General features: G+C 38.0%; 2 protein-coding genes across 6 annotated transcripts in view; both read right to left on the bottom strand.

The window, feature by feature from the left end:
- The window catches only part of LOC109537699 (gamma-glutamyl hydrolase), a 6,113-nt gene extending 2,419 nt beyond the window's left edge, over window positions 1-3,694 (bottom strand). Inside the window, exons 1-2 of the mRNA XM_019904552.2 lie at window positions 3,522-3,694; window positions 3,260-3,458 (exon numbers count right to left, since the gene is read on the bottom strand). Of these exons, the coding sequence (XP_019760111.1) occupies window positions 3,260-3,263 (4 nt within the window). The 5' untranslated portion in view covers window positions 3,264-3,458; window positions 3,522-3,694. The remainder of the gene's footprint in view (window positions 1-3,259; window positions 3,459-3,521) is intronic.
- Window positions 3,695-6,353: 2,659 nt separating this feature from the next.
- On the bottom strand, window positions 6,354-17,505 carry LOC109537683 (zinc finger protein ubi-d4 B). Of its 5 annotated transcripts, none has more exons than XM_019904525.2 (8): window positions 17,142-17,505; window positions 16,712-17,087; window positions 16,507-16,650; window positions 11,531-11,669; window positions 9,798-10,085; window positions 9,080-9,475; window positions 6,789-6,901; window positions 6,354-6,730 (listed from the first exon to the last, which is right to left on the bottom strand). In XM_019904525.2, the coding sequence occupies exons 1-8, from the start codon at window positions 17,225-17,227 to the stop codon at window positions 6,602-6,604; spliced, it is 1,671 nt and encodes a 556-aa protein (XP_019760084.1). In that variant the 5' UTR covers window positions 17,228-17,505; the 3' UTR covers window positions 6,354-6,601. The 5 variants fall into 5 exon arrangements, with proteins under 5 accessions (XP_019760084.1, XP_019760085.1, XP_019760087.1 ...); XM_019904526.2 differs by having other exon boundaries at window positions 16,525-16,650; XM_019904528.2 differs by lacking the exon at window positions 9,798-10,085 and having other exon boundaries at window positions 17,142-17,504.
- Between the last annotated feature and the right edge of the window lie 1,475 nt (window positions 17,506-18,980).

Here is an 18,980-nt window from a genome sequence, read left to right as displayed (position 1 = left end):
AAGGAGAGCAACAAAAGTAAAATGAAACTATTGCATCAATGCAAATTGCTATAATTGTATTTGTACACAGTAGAATAATCTGTGAATGAACGAAAATTCTTCGATTAATGTAAAAAGATTATCTGTAATTTTTTAATTGTTACCAGTTTGATTTTGATCGATTTCTATTTTGCGATTAGCATTTTGGCTCGGATTCAAGGAGAGCAACAAAAGTAAAATGAAACTATTGCATCAATGCAAATTGCTATAATTGTATTTGTACACAGTAGAATAATCTGTGAATGAACGAAAATACTCGTCTATCAATGTAAAACTGTTAATTGTATTTTGTTATCTAAGTTTTGACCAATATTAAAATTTGTAATTGCTTATAGAATTTTTGTTATGAGCTTATTGCAAAACACTTTAATTCAGATTAAGAATTGTTAATGTTCAATCTGATATATTTATATATAAATGTGTCTGATTGGATAAGCATTTCTTAATCTCGGTTAAAGAATGCATCCAATCCAATATTAATAAGAAAAATTAATAGAAACGGAAAAATGTAGAAGTTAACCATACAAAGGTTCAGAAAATGGTCACCCTGTATATGCATTGTTACTTTGTTCCTCATTATTGTTATATTTAGTTAAGTTGTAAATCTTGTTAATTCTTTGCTTTATTATTGGCTCAGAAAATTTTTTTGGGTAGTTATTATTAACTAATATTTTTCAGATTTGTTTTTTAATTTTCTTGTCTGTAATTTGGGTGCGATAATTTTATAGCTCTATCTGTAAGTGCAGTTATTACGCTTTTTTTATATTTTTGGGGTGCATATGAATTATAGTTTAAATATCTTCCTGACCAAACTTCTTTTGTATACCAATTTATTTTTATTTCATCAGAATTATCATAACCCGCTAAACAATTTTTCGTTCCAGAAACGTTTCAGAAACGTATATTAAAATCACGAAACGTTTCAGTTACCTGCACTACATGTTTCAGAAATGTTTATGTAACTGCAAATGTCCGCCCTCAGAAACGTCTTACTAAAACGTTTTGCTGAAACATTGCAGAAACGTTTCGTTGAAATGTTACTGAAGCGTTGCGCTAGACGTTATTTAAACGTGGCAAATAAATATTTTGTAACATTATACATGGTGTATCTTTGAAGAGTGCAAATATTTTAATTGGTGGTACATAATGGCCCTAGAAGCAGAACTATAGGATTGCCCTGCTTCGAGGACAAAAATATACCACCAGTTAAAATATTTGTATTCATCAAAGAATCACTATGTCAATCATCAAATCAAATAATTCTATAACGTTTTCATAAAAATATTTACAAAACATTTTTTGCTAACTTGTTTCAAAATGTTTTAAATTTACAATTCACAGGCTCGAAAAGCTGATGAATAGAACTCAAATGGCATATGTATGTATACAATAAAATTTTTATTAAATAAATAAACAAGAACCGACACAAAAATAAAAATAATTTATAAAACTCTGAGCAAAAGACTCAGTTGAGTTGGGATCAATCTTCGTTTTCGACAGCCTCAACCTAAAAGTGAAAAAATAATAATTCAGCGCTATACAGTGTATAGTTTAAAATGATGTATGCAGTATTCAAAATATTCAATATATACAAAACTGTTAGTATTATATAGTTTGCTTACGTTCTTGTTCACCAAACGCCAAAGGTGCCTGTTAGAAATATTTCTTTTCTTTCTTCGGCTCATTTTATTGCCCCTAAATAATATTCATAAGCATTTTAGTACATAAATGAACTGAACAACTCGAAATGAGAACAGCATAACATCGTCCACATGGTCTAAGTTAGAGCTAATTTAAAGTTTCTACAAATAAAAAAGATAGGTACTTACCAATATATTATCACTTATTTTGAATCACTCAAGTAATCTAATAATGAAAAATGAAATAATACAACCTCCCAAATAATGCGTTGTTCGGAGAAACGATAGTGGTTGTTTCATAAGATAAGTGCCATGCGCGATGGGAACCGGTAGAACCATGAATCTCATGTATGCTAAAGACGTTTCTGGAACATTTTTGAAACGTTTCCATCATATGTTACATTTGCGCAATATAACTGCACATTTGAAACGTTCCAGTTATGTTTCATGTTTAGCGGGAATTTACTGTTATGTCTAAAAAATGTATTGATTGATTTTTATCCTTTTCCATTGTAAATTTTACAGTATCGTGAAAATTGTTGAATTTATCTAGGGTCTATTGAATTTGATCTTTGGGTAAACACATTAAGCAATCATCCACATAGCGTTTAAAGAAAGTCGGTTTATAATTGTTTATAATTTAGGCTTGTTATTACGTTTTTTTCCAAGCTTTCCATAACAAGGTTTGCAGTTGTTGCTGATATGGGCGAACCCATTGCTACACCGTATATTTGTGAATAATATTTTTCTTCACACTTGAAATATGTAGATTTTAGGCATAGTTCTACCGCTTCAATAAATTATTTTTTGGGAATTGTTGAATGTTGTTCGATTTCCTTCCAAGTTGGTGTACCTATATTGTTGACGATTGGTCGTAACGATATGTTGTTTTTATGAAGTTTAGGTAGTCCGTATATTACTGGTGCTTGGCCGTTACTGCAGTACAGTGTTCGTTTTGTTTCTTCAGTTATGTAGTTCTGTTTAAGCCAAAAATTCATTATTTTATTTAGTTTTGATTGTATATTGTTGGTTAAATCTTTTTTTTTTCCTTATGTATGATATGTATTGATGTAAGGCTAACATTTTTGTTTGATATTCGTTTTTAAGCATAATTACTGTTTTATTGCATTTATCTGCTGTTAGGGGACACATATATTTGAATTTTTATTTAGGAATTGTTTTGTTTCACATATCAGTCTGTCTATTCCAGTTTCAATCCTACTTTTTTGTCGTTTTTTTGATTTTTAAAATTTGTTAAGACACTACATAATTTGTTTCTGACATTAATGTTTAGTTCGTTGTTTAGTGAAAATATTCCATTTTCGACGTTTGTTTATTTATTTTAACCGGACCGCTGTAGAGAAAACAACGACAAACTGCCATTAAAATGGCTTATTGGGGAATCACCGAATTTAATCAAAGCGCTTCAATTAATCGAAATAAAATCTTTAATGCAAACCCAAATTCCGGTTCAATCGGTCGAGTTTATTTAATTTAAATAAGGTCTGCCATTGTTTGCCAGGCCGGAGTACGACGACTGGCAAACAAGAGCGGGGCTGCTAAGCCTCAAAGTGACTTACCCATTTCTTCTGTCTCTTGTAGGCGTCGAAATATTTAATCGCAATTTCAAGCAGAAAGGTCTGAAACTGCTATCAACTAATTTTGATTGTGGTGATAAATTCGGCGCGTTTTGTTAAACCATAGGCTCAGTGATAAGACAATGAGTTGAGGATCAGTTGCAGGTCATAACAAGCACGTATAATTTATTAGTAAGCGCACCTTGAGACAAAGTAAATTACATTTTAATGCGCCGAAATTGGTTATTCTAACCGAAACACTTACATACATCCAGCCTGGATATGTATGCTGACTGAACGCAGCGCTACTACAAAGCCTGCAACTAAATTCCCTTGTTGCCAGGATATCCAGTCAATGGAAAATCGTATTTAGAACATTTTCGAAGTCGAATTTGGAATAAGAATGCGTTGATTTCCACAGTTTGGAGCAAAAAAAGGGCATGTCTCATGCGAGCTGTCCATGATAATTGACTGATTTTGACGGTTTGAGCTCCGTTGCTAGGGAAACCCGGCTTTTCTATGTCAATGTCATTTCAGAATTGCGTTTTTACAGTTTGAGACTCAAGTGGCGACTTCTATGTGTTTTTCTACCGAGTTTTCACTTGTGGAATTCTGTTTTGTCCGAGTCGAGTTCAGAAACCTTCTTAAGCCCTGTTTGGCCAATAAAATGAGCTTTAATTCAGTGTAATATGCCACTTATTTGCTAACATGCGCAAGTGTAACAATCATCAATGAATTGCGCAGACCAAGAAGCTTCAAATTCCATGTCAACTATTTTATTTAGCTCATGCGAGTAAGAATTCCGATTTAAAAAATTTCGAGCGACACAACCAACCTTTGAGTATAATTTTTCTTAAAAATTATTCTAAAATTATAAACTACACTTACCGAGGAATCAAGCCGAAGCCATGTGAAAAAGATGTTTTACTAAATTGTAAAACATAATAATATTTTGGAGCGTTCCAGACTTTTCATAGGAAGCAATTAGCACCCTGAAGAAGGCTGAAAAAATTAATCGGGTTTTTTTTTCACCACTACCCAGAGCGTATTCCCAAGAAGGAATCACATCTGTCAATAAAATAAATGTCAAATGTCACTCGTTGAGTGCAGTTTATAGTGTAGCCGCCGGGGGCCGTTTGACAAAATGCCGCTGGCTCGCCATTGATAACTGCAAAAATCACGAACCTTTGTTTTTTAGTCTATAACATAAAACCATACTTACACACTTTTCAATGTTTCTATATGTTCAAAATTTAAAAGCTGAGTAGAACAAGTCACAATGACATTTAATAAAAAAATAAGTGTAAAATTTTAACAGTTAAAGTCTAGTTACAATTTAGCCGCCAGTGGGCGTTTGGTCTTTTGAACTCTGCGAACTGTTTCTTTAAAAGCTTGCAAAAGTTGATTAGAACAAAACAAATTACAATCAGATGTAAAGACCAATGTGACACCAATGTCAACAAACAAAGTGTCAAATTACTACTTAACTTGTAGTTATAATTTTAGCCACCAGGGGGCGTCTGGACTCGCGAATAGTAAACCATCTAAAAAATGTTGACAGCCTTGGTTTGAACCACAACTGACAAAACGTAACACGTCAGTAAGATGGCGCCCATCTGACAGAAATGAACATTTTCGGTTAAAAAAAATGGAGTTTTTGGTGAAATTAGTTCAGTTTAGCCTGAGTGTGTGACGCAGTGAATCTATTCCGGAGCTTCATGCTGAGTTTTAACCGATTTTCTCGGCATGACGATGAATGAAGCGCAAAGAAAACCTTGCGGTGTCCCGAGAGAGCTTGTTTGGATCCTCTAGACCAGCGTCACTCAAAGTGTGCTCCGCAAAGCCTACGGTAGGCCTGCGCCGACCATAAAATTAATACAGGAATTATTATTAATACAGGAATCTATATTCAAAAGGAAGGCCTACTTATAGATTTTACGGGAACATAATAATACAGGGTGATTTTTTTATACAGGGAAAAAAATTTATTTCTCGAAATCTTATTAATATGGAATTTGGTAGGCACCATAATCTGTTGCTGCAAGTCTAAATCTAGTATTTTCAAAATGACGGCAATTCCGGAATTAGCGGAAATCGATGTCATCTTCGGTTTTTTAAATGGAAATTTTGATTTCATATTTGGATTCAGCTGTAAATTGTGAGTTCAGAATGTCCATTTGTCAATACTTATCTGTCACAGTTTTTGACATGCCATTTTTGCAAAAAAACAGGGTAGCAGAAGTTCATTAATAAATTAATATTTCCTGAACCATTGCAAATAAATAAACCGGCATTATTTAATTTAATTCCGAAAAGTTTGGCAGACATTCTGCATCGATTCTGACACTTTGGTTATGTTTTATGCTTCTGCTGTGATTTTCCAGTTCCGATTTGATGATTTTAGTGATTTTCAATTTCCCTTGTGAAGTTGACAATAAAAAAATTACAATCTTCACTTTTTTAAATGGCAACTACTATTTTTGACTCCAAAACTAAATGTAAAGTGGTCGGCCATAGAAGCAATCCGTAAATTGAATTTTTTTATCAGAAATCGTAATGCATTGACGACATTTTTTGATTGTAGACATTTTTTGATTGTTAACTTTGAAACACCGCAACAGACGCACGTATACAAGTGTCAGAATCAATGCAAAATGTCGGTCAAACGTTTGAAAATTAATGAAAAAATTGGAATGGTTCAGGAGTTATGATTTTTCAAATAAACCTCTGCATCCCAATTTTTTTTGCAATAAAGGTGACATATGTCAAAAAGTATGACAGATAAGTGTTGACAAATGGACGCTTTAAATCCAAAATTTCATGCTGAACACAAATATGAAATCAAAATAGGGACTTTTAAAAAAAGCCAAGTAAATTTTCGATGTTTTCGGAAGCAAAGCCATTTTGAAAAAAACTTGTAAATAACAGCCGATTATGCCTGTCTACCAATTTTCATTTCATTACAAAAAATGTTTTATTTGTATGCTTATTAATAAGCATGTATAGAGGGAATACTCTCGGGTCTAATAAAATATCTATATCTAACACTACCAGTCTCCCCTGAAAGAAATCTTTGGAAAAATCATAAAACCTTGAAAAATAATGAATGTGTGTATTTCCCTATGCAAACCAATAAAAACATCTTAGCTGGGAATTGTATAAAACAACAATCGGATACCAATCACTTTCATATCGGGTAAAATTCCTTAGTTAAGTACATGAACATTTTGAAAAATACTAGATACAGCTTACAATAGTGGAGTTTAGACATCTATAGTGTTAAAAATCAATTTAAGTAAAAGCGTAGGCTCGTAAAGATTACGCGCTTAGATAAACAGCCCCCAGCTACTTCTGGTGGAACTGTTTAATGCACAACTGGCAACTCCAAGAGCCTTCGGGCGGGTTGACCAATGGAGGCGATAAACAGTACATATGGTAGCCGCGGTCGCAATCGTCACAAAACAGTAGTTGATCCTGAAATCAATTTCATACATAAGAAAAGTCGGAAAACGGGGGAAATTTTACTACATACGTCATTATCACTCGTTCCGCAGACCGAACAGCACTTGCACTCAATACATTGCCAACGGTACTTCTTCACAGAAACCTTCATATTATCGGTGAATTGCAGACATGTGGGATGGCCTAGAAACGTGAAATTTTTCGTTAGTTGTTGGCGTTTAAAGTTCGGCCGCTTAGAGTACTTACGTGTATTCATTTCAAGCCCTCGTCCAGAACTTTGTTACTCGATCAGAGGGAAACAAAGGAACGGATGAGGGAAACTGTGGGTGCCAAAGAACAGGTACTTTCCAAGATATGTGAATTTTTCCAAAATGAAATACACTGGTACAACAGGGCTCCTTCTTGAGTGTTACTGGGCAAAACTGAATAGAAAAATTGACATACATTGAAGTGCACCATGTCACTTCGGCACCGAGAAAAACACCGACATCTACTTAAATGTTAGAAAATTTATTGCACATCTTTTGTTTTGTTGCGGACAAATTTGCGCAGTCTTGGAAAATAACTGTTCTTACAACACCCAACATTTCTTTTGAAAAGAATACAGAATCGTTTGCGTGTCGAAACGTAACTTAAGGGCTAACATTTGAGTATTTTTTCCCGCAAATAAACAATTTCGGTCATTTTCCAGTGTTTTCATCCTCTTTGCCTTCGAACCTAAAAAAAACGCTCACCTTATAGATATTCATACATACACCTATGTAAGTTTCGAGCGAAAAGTAGCCGAAAGGCACATTTTCCCAAAAAAAACACCGCAAAGAAAAATTGCTAGTAAAGGGATTCTTGTAAATGAAAATTCGAACGTGAGGGGAATGAAAACTGGAAAATTCCCATAATTCCTACTCCTACCAACAAATACAGCTACTGAGACAATTTAATTGATTTAATTCATTGATCAAGCTGAAGAGTTTTTTCCTTGATCTGACTTGGAAGACCGTATAAAAGTTAAACGTCCCTCAATTTGCTACTAAAGCTAGGGTGTAAATATTATTTGGTTATTTCAGTCCATGAAATTAGAATAATTACGTATATTTAAGCACAACGTACTATATTAATAACGATTATATAATAATTGTAAATAATCTACCACGTGTGGAAAACGGGATTTACACTGTTATCCGAGCTGGAGGCGACATTAACTCTCTTCAATAATAGCCCTTGCCAGATAGCAACATAAACCGATCGACTGATATAACTCAGGACAGGTCTTTGTTCGGTAAGATTCGCCCGGCAAATAAACCTACTTAGTCCTAGTACTGGCTCTTGACAAAAGAAAATCCTGCAAAAACTCAATCGTTCGAACACCAAACAATAAATAAAACGCAATTTTGACATATCACAGTAAAAAAGAAAACATTTTAGCAGATTAAAGGAATAAATCATAAAGTATTCATTAAATAATGGCAGTAGAAACCAGTATGGTTCTGCATGAGAGGATATTTAAATAGTAGTGAACAGGCCTGGTTTGATAAAACCTCAAATTACAGGTCGGCGCATATTTGTGCGCATCGGACTGAACATATTTGCACTGTTTCTGTTCGTTGGATGCGCACAAGAAGGTATATTTACATTGATATAATTTTTTAACAAAAACAAGTAGCTGATTGTGATACGAATAGACCCTGTAAGTTAAAGATGTATCAATCTTGAGGCAAAGTTCACTTTTATTTCAATCGCCGTGCACAGGTTGATGTTCAGATTTGGAAAAACTTGTGTCAAACAAGCATAAAAAGGTTCCGAAAATCTGAATATCCAGCTATTTGTTGGCACTCAGGGAATAGTCAAGAGAATATTTCTGCTACGCAGGGCGTTCGCTTAGTATTTCACTCTCCAACTGAAGCACCTTTGCTATGGGTGTTCAAATAATGGGTCGTGGACATTGTAAATAAAAAAAATTAAGTCAACCCTTCCCATGCTTTGCACTTCTATACGAATCTCCGGTTGAATAATGGAGCATTAGATGAACACCCTGTAGGGGATGCGGGTTGTGCTTGATTTAGAGGCCTGTTTGGTCGTTAAATTATCACAATTAGTGCGTGACTAGGAATGAACCAGATGCCCGACGTAACCAAAGAGTACAGTGAAACAAATCGTGGCCTTTAAAATGTAGTGGCGCGCACAACCCTCCCAAGCAATACTGCCCGCTGACCATTGCTTATAAGAGCAGTTTCTTTTTGCGGCCTCTCTTGATCTTTTCCTCGCTCTTCATAGGCGTGGCCATATTGAGGGGGCCCTCGTAAAAGGGCGTCGCCCCCGATTCAGGGCCATACGAGCCCGAAGCAAACGAACTACTGCCCTTACCTGAGCGTCCACAGTCGTGGCAAGAGACGAGCTCCTCCACACCACCCGTTTTCTTGTTCTGTGTCGAATCGCCCAAACAAAAATCGCAGTACGGACTAGGCGGAACTTTGCGATCGGCCACCATTGGCGGTAGAATCGAAGGACCGGGCGCGATTGGTTCCTGGGGCGGCATAACGTTGACTAGCGGGATCTCGATCACCTTCTCCGGTTGGAGAATAGGCATCGGGGGGTCATCTCCCATCGGATTGGTGAGGGGCTGAGCGGGCAAGTTGGGCGGCAATGTAGGAGGCGCCTGGTTTGGTCCAGTTAGAGGGTGCGGTGGTAAAGGAGGCTGCGGTATGAGAGGCCCTGCTGGCGGCGCGCCAGGTTGTCTGGAACCACTGCGGCGAGGGGTTCCTGCAGGTGATAGAAAAACCGCCTATTAGATACAAGTGCGCCCCGCGCGTCTTCACGTATACACTGAGACTACGGCCCATCTACTTTGCTCCCAAATCCCAACAAAAAAGATAGTTCAAGAGACACAAATAGAGCAGTTGTGCGCCTACTAGTGTGCTACTACTGCATGCATTCAAAAACCACACTCCAGTAGTTGAAACAGCAACGTTTTGAGCAAAAACGATTAGTGTGACATCTAGCACTTTTGCCCAAAGGCTACGTTTCCAACATGAACTCAAGAGGATCAAACACGATTGAGTAAATAAAAACAAAAGGCATGTACCGGGTGACTGGTTCAAAAAAGAGACGTAGCTGTCTTGGTAGACTTGTCCTGGATTAGGTCCAGGGCCCGGCGAGATGTGTCCATCGGTGGCGCCCCCTGCCGGAGGGCCTGGTGGCCCGGGTACCGGATTGGGGGGAACGCCCGGAAGCCCAGCAGTGCTGTTCACCACCGCATTCATGGGCGAGGGTGCGGCGCTTTCACGCGAGTTTTCGTCGCTAGCACCCTCTTTGTGCGAGTGGCCGTAATGGTAGGTGAGTCCCGGCCGAGTTTTGTAGCGAGCGCCGCATACTGAAAGAGACAGACTGCCGGAAGGACTTTCTTGCTGTGCTAATTACTATAAGGTCTCGCTTCATGAGGTGCTCTTACACCGGGTGATTCAAAAGCGACGTCATCCCTCTAAAAGAAGTGCAAGGGGCAACGATAGACGGCGCGCCACGTCTGGACTCCCGAGGAATCGAACACAGCTGTTCAAGGTGTATTGGAGGGTGTGGGGACAGTATGAAATCAAGTGGGACAACGTTGAAAACAGTGACGTCAGTAGGATCCGAAGCCGCTAGATTTCGCTCACTTAAGCCTTAGTGGACTTTGCCCAACACGTCTTTAATTCCTAGTTTTTGGCACAATGATCGGCGGCATAGAAAAATTAAGAAACAGTGTGTTTTTGCACGAACCATCCGCATTATCCGTTGGTGGTGCCCGACATTCAGCAATTTAGACCACTGCAACACTACAAACGGCATCTCTCTCCCCCTCTCTCTCTCTCTACAACTCCTTCAGATAAATGACGCCAATTGTGAATCACCCTGTATAATGACGGCCGCAGCGTGTTGAAAATGGAGTGGGCAGGGGAGCGGGTGGGCGTGGTTTAGGGATTGATGTTATATGAGAAATAGCCGCGTGAAATGACTACAGCCGCGAGTCTACAGCCAATTGCTTTTATTTGCCTCCATCGGAACGAAATAAAAGCAATAGCGAGCGAGCGGGTCTCCACTTGTCTCAATCATCCGATGGAACACTGTTTGCCACCCACTATTGATCGACACTCAACAGCAAACAAAATGAAAATCTTCTGTGTACAGCCATTTTGTCGAGGTGTAGAGTTAGTAACAGCAAGTAGCCGATTGTTAAGCGTTACCACACACCTAATAGAGTAGGAGTATTAATTGGTAAAGCGGAGGTTGTGCTTTGGAAGTCAAGTATCGGAAGAATGAGCGCAATTGATCAGTTCTTCAGTGGCTTGACCAACCAAAGGCACAACAGCACGAGTTAAGGTCGAACATTGTCTGGTTCAGGCGATCAATCAAAGCAACCCACATTTCACTAGGCGCTGATGCATTGATGGCAATCATCAAAACATCTGCCACCCTATGAAGCACACACGGTTTGACTAGAAGTAGTAAGCGGAAGCTTCAGTGTACAGAAGATTGTCATTTCCCTCTCTACACAGTTTCTCTTAGCGACTATCGGAAGCTGACACCAAGCTGGCCGGTTTACATAAAATTTGTGAAAACAAGCACTACGTGATTGGTTTTTAATCAGAGGACTTAATGGTGTCAGTCCGACAAGCCCCTGCTTCTTTCACATTGCCCCCCCCCCAAAGCAAAACGGACGTGAAGGCATGTTTTTGCTATTTTCCGGTTAGTTTCACTTTAGCCACATTAACAAGTAGAAAATTATGACTATAAACAACCACAAAACCTAAACAATAATAGGCGGATACTCGAAAGACTTACGTTCGCAGGCGAAAGGTTTGTCGGGATCGCCGGGCGTCGGGTCATAGTTGTGACCACCGGGACCAGTTTTCTTGCCCCTGCCCCGTCCGGCACCCCTTTTACGTCCCGGTGTGCTTGGCGTGTCTGCCCCGGAACGGCCCTGAAATCACAACAGTTTATGGTGTTGAAGCCCCCTTTGATTTCAATAGGCAAGATGACAGATTTTGAAATATCGTTGTATAATGTAGGTATACGTCTACTATATCCGAAAACATCATTATTTCCGCAAGAAATTATATGTTTGCTCAAATAATCGCATTTTTATCTTGCCATTTCATATAAGGCGCGAAAACGCTCGTGGGTGTCATGTGACTTGTGACGTCACGACCTTATTCAGTGTGCACGGTGCCTATGTTTAAAGAGGGAAGTTCACAAAATATTATACATTTTGAGCGTTAAAAATGACTTCCAAATTTTACAAGTGCTGTGCGGGTCCTCTATGCACAAACACATCAATAACAACATCTAATAAATTGTTTGTTTTCGTTCTAATCAAGAAAATAGATAAATGGCTAAGGCTCGCAAGGCGAAAACTATCAGATATAAGCAGGAATACAAAACTTAATTTTGGTAAAGACCACTTTGATGTAAAGATTTGCTTTAGATTGATAGAGAAATTCAGAATGTTTTTTTAAGATTAAATATCAATTATATAAACATTATATTAATAATTTTACAATTATCATTCCCTGTAGACTATTTATTCTCCTTTCCGCTGTCTAATGATATGAAAAACTATATGGAGTATCATTTGATGGGTAACCTTTCTAAACCTGAAGCTAAGGAAACAAATCACAGTCAGATGTAAATCCCAATGTCAACAAAACAAGTGTCAAATTCCTAGTTAACTTGTAGTTAAAATATTAGTCACGAGGGAGCGTTCGGACTTTTGACGGCACCGTGACACGACTACTGTCACTATGTGAACGCATGATACAATGAATACAAGGTAGGATATTCATCGGTCGAAAACTCGATTTTCGTGCGCATATGACTGGTTAGCACTTTGGTAAAGTGAACAGCTGAACCCATTTAAAATGCATGTAACCTAGACTGATTTTCATTGAATTCAAAACGCAATAGTTCAAAAGTTGAAAGTTATATGAGGATATGGTTTGCAGTGTTGTATAGCTTAATGCTTTCAAAATCGCGCTGATTTGGGCTTATTGCGAAGAAAAATACCCTAAAGAAGTCTTTACACGATCTCTGATTTTCAGCGTTTTAGCTTGCTGTGTTGCCAGAGTGTCATTCGTGAAATCGGGTGGAGCCAAACGAAACAATGAATTCATTGTATCATGGGGTAAATGCGTTTCGGCGTGTTTGGGAATTTTGTAGACAAACAACTGAGCATTTTGCGCTTAATAGTTGGAAAGTGTACTGTAGATTGTGTGCTACTTTTAAGTGACGGTTCAAAAATATAAAAAATGCGGTGTGCAGTTTACGGTTGCAATAGTAATACAATACTACAATACAATAATAAAAGACAGTATTTTAAGCAAGCTATGGGAGAATGCTTGTTGTCGTGCGGACACCATTAATGTTGCCTCAGCCAGAATATGCTCTCAGCATTTCAAAAATGATGATTATGAGAGGAATTTGCAATTCGAATTTTTGGGGTACCTGCCAAAAGCAAACGCTATACTTTATTGCACAACTCTGCTAGTCTCCAAAATAATTAAATTTTTGTTATTTTTCATTTTCAAGTTTAAAACCTGTGTGTGTTTTGTTTTTCGGGCAAAAAGGCGAAGTGGGCTATTTTGTAATTATAACGAAGATTTATATAAAAATAATTAAATGTGACAAAGATTAAATATATATAGCTTATTTAGTAGACAGGAAAAAATCACGGCACGCAGTGATTTCCACTGACGTCGCACAAATCGACGCAATATCCTACCTTGTATTCATTGTATCATGATGTGAACGAGCTTTTAGTGGGTGATGGTGTCGTTTGAGGTTCTCGGAATTTCTAGTTTTCTCTATTCTTGCCTTAAAGATCACTTCAAATTAAGCACTCTCAATGAAAATTTTTCCTTTAGGGTCCATAAATGAAGACAAAAAAACACTCACAAAGTTTAGAAATTTGAGTATCCAAAACCACTTATGAGATATGGCACGAAAATGAGATTGTCCGGTGCTATTTGCTGCTTAATGTTTTAGGTATCAACAATTCATAACTCCACATGCAAAATTGTCGCTAAGATGCATAATAATTCCGTTTTATGCAAAAGTTTGAGCATCTTTTCTGACCTCGCCTTTGCTTGGGGTTATGTAGCATGTCGATAGTCAGTTGCTAGATTGTTTATATTTCTTTGGAGAATTCAGCACAATGCGGTGTTGCCACCCATTAATTAACAGTTTGTATGTAACAATAAATAAAAAGTATTATTTCAAAATTAATGAACCACTTAATTCAGTGTTTGCTAGCATGGTAGCTAGTGCCTATATAACCCTATCTAACAGTTTTCATTAACTTAAAACATTTTGCGCAGTTTGGCAACACCGTTTGAAATTTATCCTGAAAATAGCGCTTTTTCTTAAAGTTTGTGAATGGTTTTTGGCTTAATTTATGGCAGGGTTCGCTTGATTGTTTTCAAGTGATTTCAATCATGATTTAAATCACCTGACTTTTTGGAAAAAAATTTAAAAAAGAACACAAATAATTCTAAGAAATGAAAATCAAAATAGAAAACGGTACATGTGAACTTAAAAATTAAACGGGATTAATGGTAAACTCAATAATACTAAAACGGAAATCACTTCTCTTTCTCTTCATGTTCATTATAAAGTCTGAAGCGGCACACTAAATTCCCTCCTTTTTCTATTCCCAATCTATTCCTGGTATCTGAATGAACAAATTCGAATGTGCTGAACATCCTTTCGACAGACGCAGAAGATGCAGTTGCACAAAGAAACTGTTTTATTTATTTATTTTATTTATTACTGGCAAGTGTTTTGGAATTTCCGGTTCATCTCTCTGTGATCGCCACCACTAAAGTGTGTTCATATTTTTCAGCACCTCATCAGAAAACATAATTTATTTGAAAGGACTGCAGCGAGCTCACTGATAGTCTCCAAAGCCCGATTCTTCTCTTCAGGAGTAAAAGCGTAGTTTTGTTTCTCCGGGCTTAACATGTAGGCAATAAAGTGATAAGGTGTAAGAGCTTGCTTATAGCGATGTTGAAACTTCTGTAGTTTCTCTAAAAATAAATTTTGAGATTCTTCAAACTTATCTTGCAAAAGTTTTCACTGCTCCACGGCATCAGATTTGTGGCATTTTTCTTCTGGAGTAGATCTAGAGCAACAGCAATAGGCTTCAGAAGGCTCATGTACTCTTGCGCCGCATGCTTTAGTCCTATGTTTGAGACTTTTTTGAAGATAGCAGAATCGATATCATTTGAGTTATCCTCGCAAATCTTGAAAATGATGTCTCATTGTGTGACATACGCTGGAACAGTCGGCCACTGTTCCAGCGAACATCGCTAGGTATCGCTGAATTTGGCTTTGGCCATGTGATTGTTGCGGTAATATTTGACAATTTCGACTATGTGTTCTTTGACATCTTGCACCTGTAAGTCCTTACAAAGCAGGTTTAGGAAATACGAAGAGCAACCATAAGTTATAACTTCGTTTTCCTCATTGCGGTCATATTAGCGGCATTGTCTGTTACAAAAGATCGCACTTAGACACTGAAATTTTGCTTGACACGAGGAAATTAAATTGCACACCAGATCAGTAAGGTATGTCGAAGTATGAGGCTTTCCAAAAGTATCAATGGTTTCATAGAGAAGCGCTCGTCCATCTTCCGTTGTTAATGTAGCGCGTTAATGTTTGACCATCCGTCAATCCCCGAAAGAGATGAAAAACATGCCTCTTTTTCTTCAGTATCAATCTCATCCAAAAGGCTCGATGCGACCGTTTTTCGGGAAGGAGGACTGTATCCAGGTCTCAATAGATGAATGGCTTTCTTGACTTCCAAGTTCTCGATAGATCTAAAACTTGAGTTTGTAACGAAATTGGACATTGAGAGTTGGCTTTCATGTTTCTTTCTCTTGGAAGCCGACTCGGTAGTTATTTGCGTGTAAGATGATGGAGATTCTGGAGGTGAGTTGGAGCTTGCCGAGGGAAATGTAAAGGAGGAAGAAGCACTCCCAGTCTCAAAAAAGTTGGGCGGAAGATCGATTTTTGCATTTGTTGTGCCTTGTTTGTTTTGTTTCCTCTTACAAACGTCATGGTGTGCCTTCAGTCTTTGTACTATGCCTTGAATCTCTTTCTTACACTGTTTGCAAATTGCTCTGCATCCTGACTTATTAGAAGAGGTGGTTTTGATGGAAACCTGCCAAATACTGTCTTATTTTCTTCCAGCCATTGCGTTCTTTCAAACTGCCTTAATATTATTACACAAACACAAACACAAAAAATCAACACACTTTTCAGCATTAGCCTCTCTTGAAATGTTGTGACGAAATGAATAAGACCATTTATAGATTACGCCGGGCAACGTGCGAAAACGAGTCGAGGGCCGTTGCGACAAGAATTTTCCGTCGAAAATGCGTTCGGACAAGTATTGAATCGGTTCAACTAGCTTGAATCTTCTCGGCAACAATTGCAATGACTTTAAAACAGCTAATTAGCGGATTTATCAATTGATTTAATAAATAAATCAGTGATTTTTTATTTTTTTTAATAAAAATCAATTTTTTCCCAACACTGATTTATGGACCCTTTAGGACAAATTTTCACTGAGAGGGCTTAATTTGAAGTGATCTTTAAGGTAAGGATGGACAAAACTACAAATTCCGAGAACCTCAAACGACATCTGCACCTTTTGGTGTCTTAAATTAAATCATTAAACACTTCAGCAAAGTCCCACAGTTCTGCTGATACACGTTTACCCTTATGTAGCTAAGTAGTTGATTAGGTTAGTTGACACATACAGCTGAGTTGTACATTACCCTGCCAGTCCCCTTGCGGCCTCGCCGCCGTTTGGTGTAAGATTCTTCATAATCTAGGTCCGAGTCAGGGTCGGGCTCATCAAAAGTCTCCATTTCTAACATGTCCTGTTCATCGTAGAACCATTCCTGCAATGGGAAAACGAGTAACAAAGCAAGCCTCCCTTCGACAAGGTGGACAAAACCCCACCTTCGAAACTTCTCCAGGCAGCAATTGACTGTCTTTGCTGTCCGTGTCTTGAAGGGCCGGATTTTCGATCTGACTGATGCTGTGCATGTCCGTTTCGCCGTCTAGCAATTCGACATGCCGGGCGTACGCCCTGGCGTTCATGGTAAGATATTGGCGACGTTTTTTGCGCCACCGCTGTCTCGGGTATGAGTAAATCTGGCCGGGATTCAGTCCCGGTAATCGTTGGCGCTTCGCCATGAAAAGAGAGCTGTGGTTCTGGGCCACCCCTGTTTGCGTGTCGATGAACGGCAGCCGCAGCCGCCGCTCGATGCACAATCTGGTGTTGAAGTTGACCGCATTTTCCAAGATTTCCTTGTAAATCGGCTCATTGATGAAGCTGGAAGGCCAATTAATTACCTCGCAATTGCTGCAATAGGGGTCTAGTGCTTACTTTTCGATTTTTTCCAAATTCGATAGGGCATTGTTGGTCGGCGGCTTTATTTCCGGAGGCGCTGGAATGGTGGTGACGGTCGCCATTGTTGCCCAACAAAAAACAACCACAAAACAGCAGCCACTCTGGATTGGGCTTTTCACTCAACGTAACGGTAACGCTCGAAACAGCGGCCAGATAACTCGTGAACCGACGATTAATATAGAGAAAGCGCTCCCTTACCACCACCGCACTGCCCACAAAACAAACCCTCTATCACAGATAGCATAGATAGAGACAAAAGACAATTTGACATTTGACACGGCCGCTTAGTTGGGTGAGTTGAGTCTACTGACCGTGCGCGGCAGCGTTGCCAGGTCCGAAAATCGATTTTCGGTGGGTAAACTCGACACTTTTCGGTGGATATCGTAAAAAATCGGTAGACTCATTCTTCTTTCATTATTAAGGCCGGTTTGCACCGTTGAAAATAAGCTTGGCTTTGCCATTAAGCTCATGCTCGGCTTAAATTAAGCCGTCAACTTTGGTGTTAAGCCGTAAATTCTAGCCTTCGTTTTCCTTCCTCATACATGTGGCGATAGTTAACAAAATTGACAATTACGATAACAAACAAAAAGCGAAAACAATGGATATCAAAACTTATATTGAAAACTATTTGAAGACGCTCTAGTTATCTTTGAGATAATCCAATTTGGGTTTCCTAAGACGATATATAACAGAAATAATTGATGTTTGTGTGTGTAGTATAGTGTTGCGGTGATTTTGAAATTACTACAACAATTCATTAATTATTTAGAAAATTTGCGTTAAAACTTTAGTCAGTACAAAATAAAATTTCAATACATATATAAAATTATTGATAAGAATCTTAAATAGTATAAATACAGTAAAGTCCGCTTATAATGAACCCGGTTATAGTGAACTTTCGGTTCAAACGAACTTTTTTCCTTTAATTGAAACGTCGTCCATAAAGACCAACGTATTTTTTTACAGGTTATAACGAACCCGTTTATAACGAACTGCCGGATATAACAATCAATTTTTAGGATAGTTGTATATTCAGTTTCCGTTTATAACAAACTTCCACGCTCAACAACACCAATCGTGCAGAGTTGTTTATATTAGTGAGAGCGAGAGACAGGCAGTGACTTGTTGTTTTTTGCCGCGTTATGTATGTAAATCGTTTCAGAATGGAAAAACAAAAACGCAAAGCTTTTTCACTAAATGAAAAGTACAAGATTATTAACAAAATAAAAAGTGGAGTAAAGCAGAGTGACATTTGTAAGGAATTAGCACTTGGAAAGTCTACTGTTGCAACAATATGGAAAAAACAAGGAAAACATTTTATCAGCGTATGACAAAACAAATGTTAGATGTAGGAAGTTAAAATTATCTGCACATGAAAAGGTTGACAAGGGACTTCACTCAAAAAAACAAAAGTGGTTCACTCAAAAAAACAAGAAAACGTTCCCATAAGTGGCAGTGTTTTGCAAGAAAATGCTAGTGAAACGGGTAGTAAAATCATAAACAAAGAGTTTGCTTGTTCTAAAAGTTGGGAAGAGCGTTTCAAGAAGAGGCATAATAACAGTAGCCGTAGTAGTAAAAAATTGTTGGAGAGTCAGCCGGTGAAAAATTCTTCTTATGAAAACGTTAGAGGCGATCGATAAAAATGAAACATTTTCTAGAAATCTCTTAGATGCAGTCAATTTCATTCATAGAGCTTGGCAAAAAGTTAGCCGAAAAACCATGCAAATTGCTTTAAGCATGGGGGATTTGTAAGAAAAGAAAATGATTATGAACCAGACGATGAAATTCCACTTAACGAATGGTTAGAAAAGTATA

The sequence above is a fragment of the Dendroctonus ponderosae genome, unplaced genomic scaffold (genome assembly GCF_020466585.1).
Source record: "Dendroctonus ponderosae isolate FM_Combo_2020 unplaced genomic scaffold, Dpon_F_20191213v2 Dpon_F_20191213_9, whole genome shotgun sequence".
Classification (NCBI taxonomy): domain Eukaryota; kingdom Metazoa; phylum Arthropoda; class Insecta; order Coleoptera; family Curculionidae; genus Dendroctonus; species Dendroctonus ponderosae.
This window is presented reverse-complemented; position numbering and strand designations above follow the sequence as displayed.

What these genes read in the sequence shown, in the direction of transcription:
- LOC109537683 (XM_019904525.2), bottom strand. Translation starts at nt 17,227, where the DNA reads ATGGCGACCGTCACCACCATTCCAGCGCCTCCGGAAATAAAGCCGCCG. An exon ending in CAAACCTTTCGCCTGCGAAC is followed by an intron (nt 10,086 to 11,530) that starts GTAAGTCTTTCG and finishes TGTCTCTTTCAG; the next exon opens with TATGCGGCGCTCGCTACAAA. An exon ending in GCGGAACGAGTGATAATGAC is followed by an intron (nt 6,731 to 6,788) that starts GTATGTAGTAAA and finishes AATTGATTTCAG; the next exon opens with GATCAACTACTGTTTTGTGA.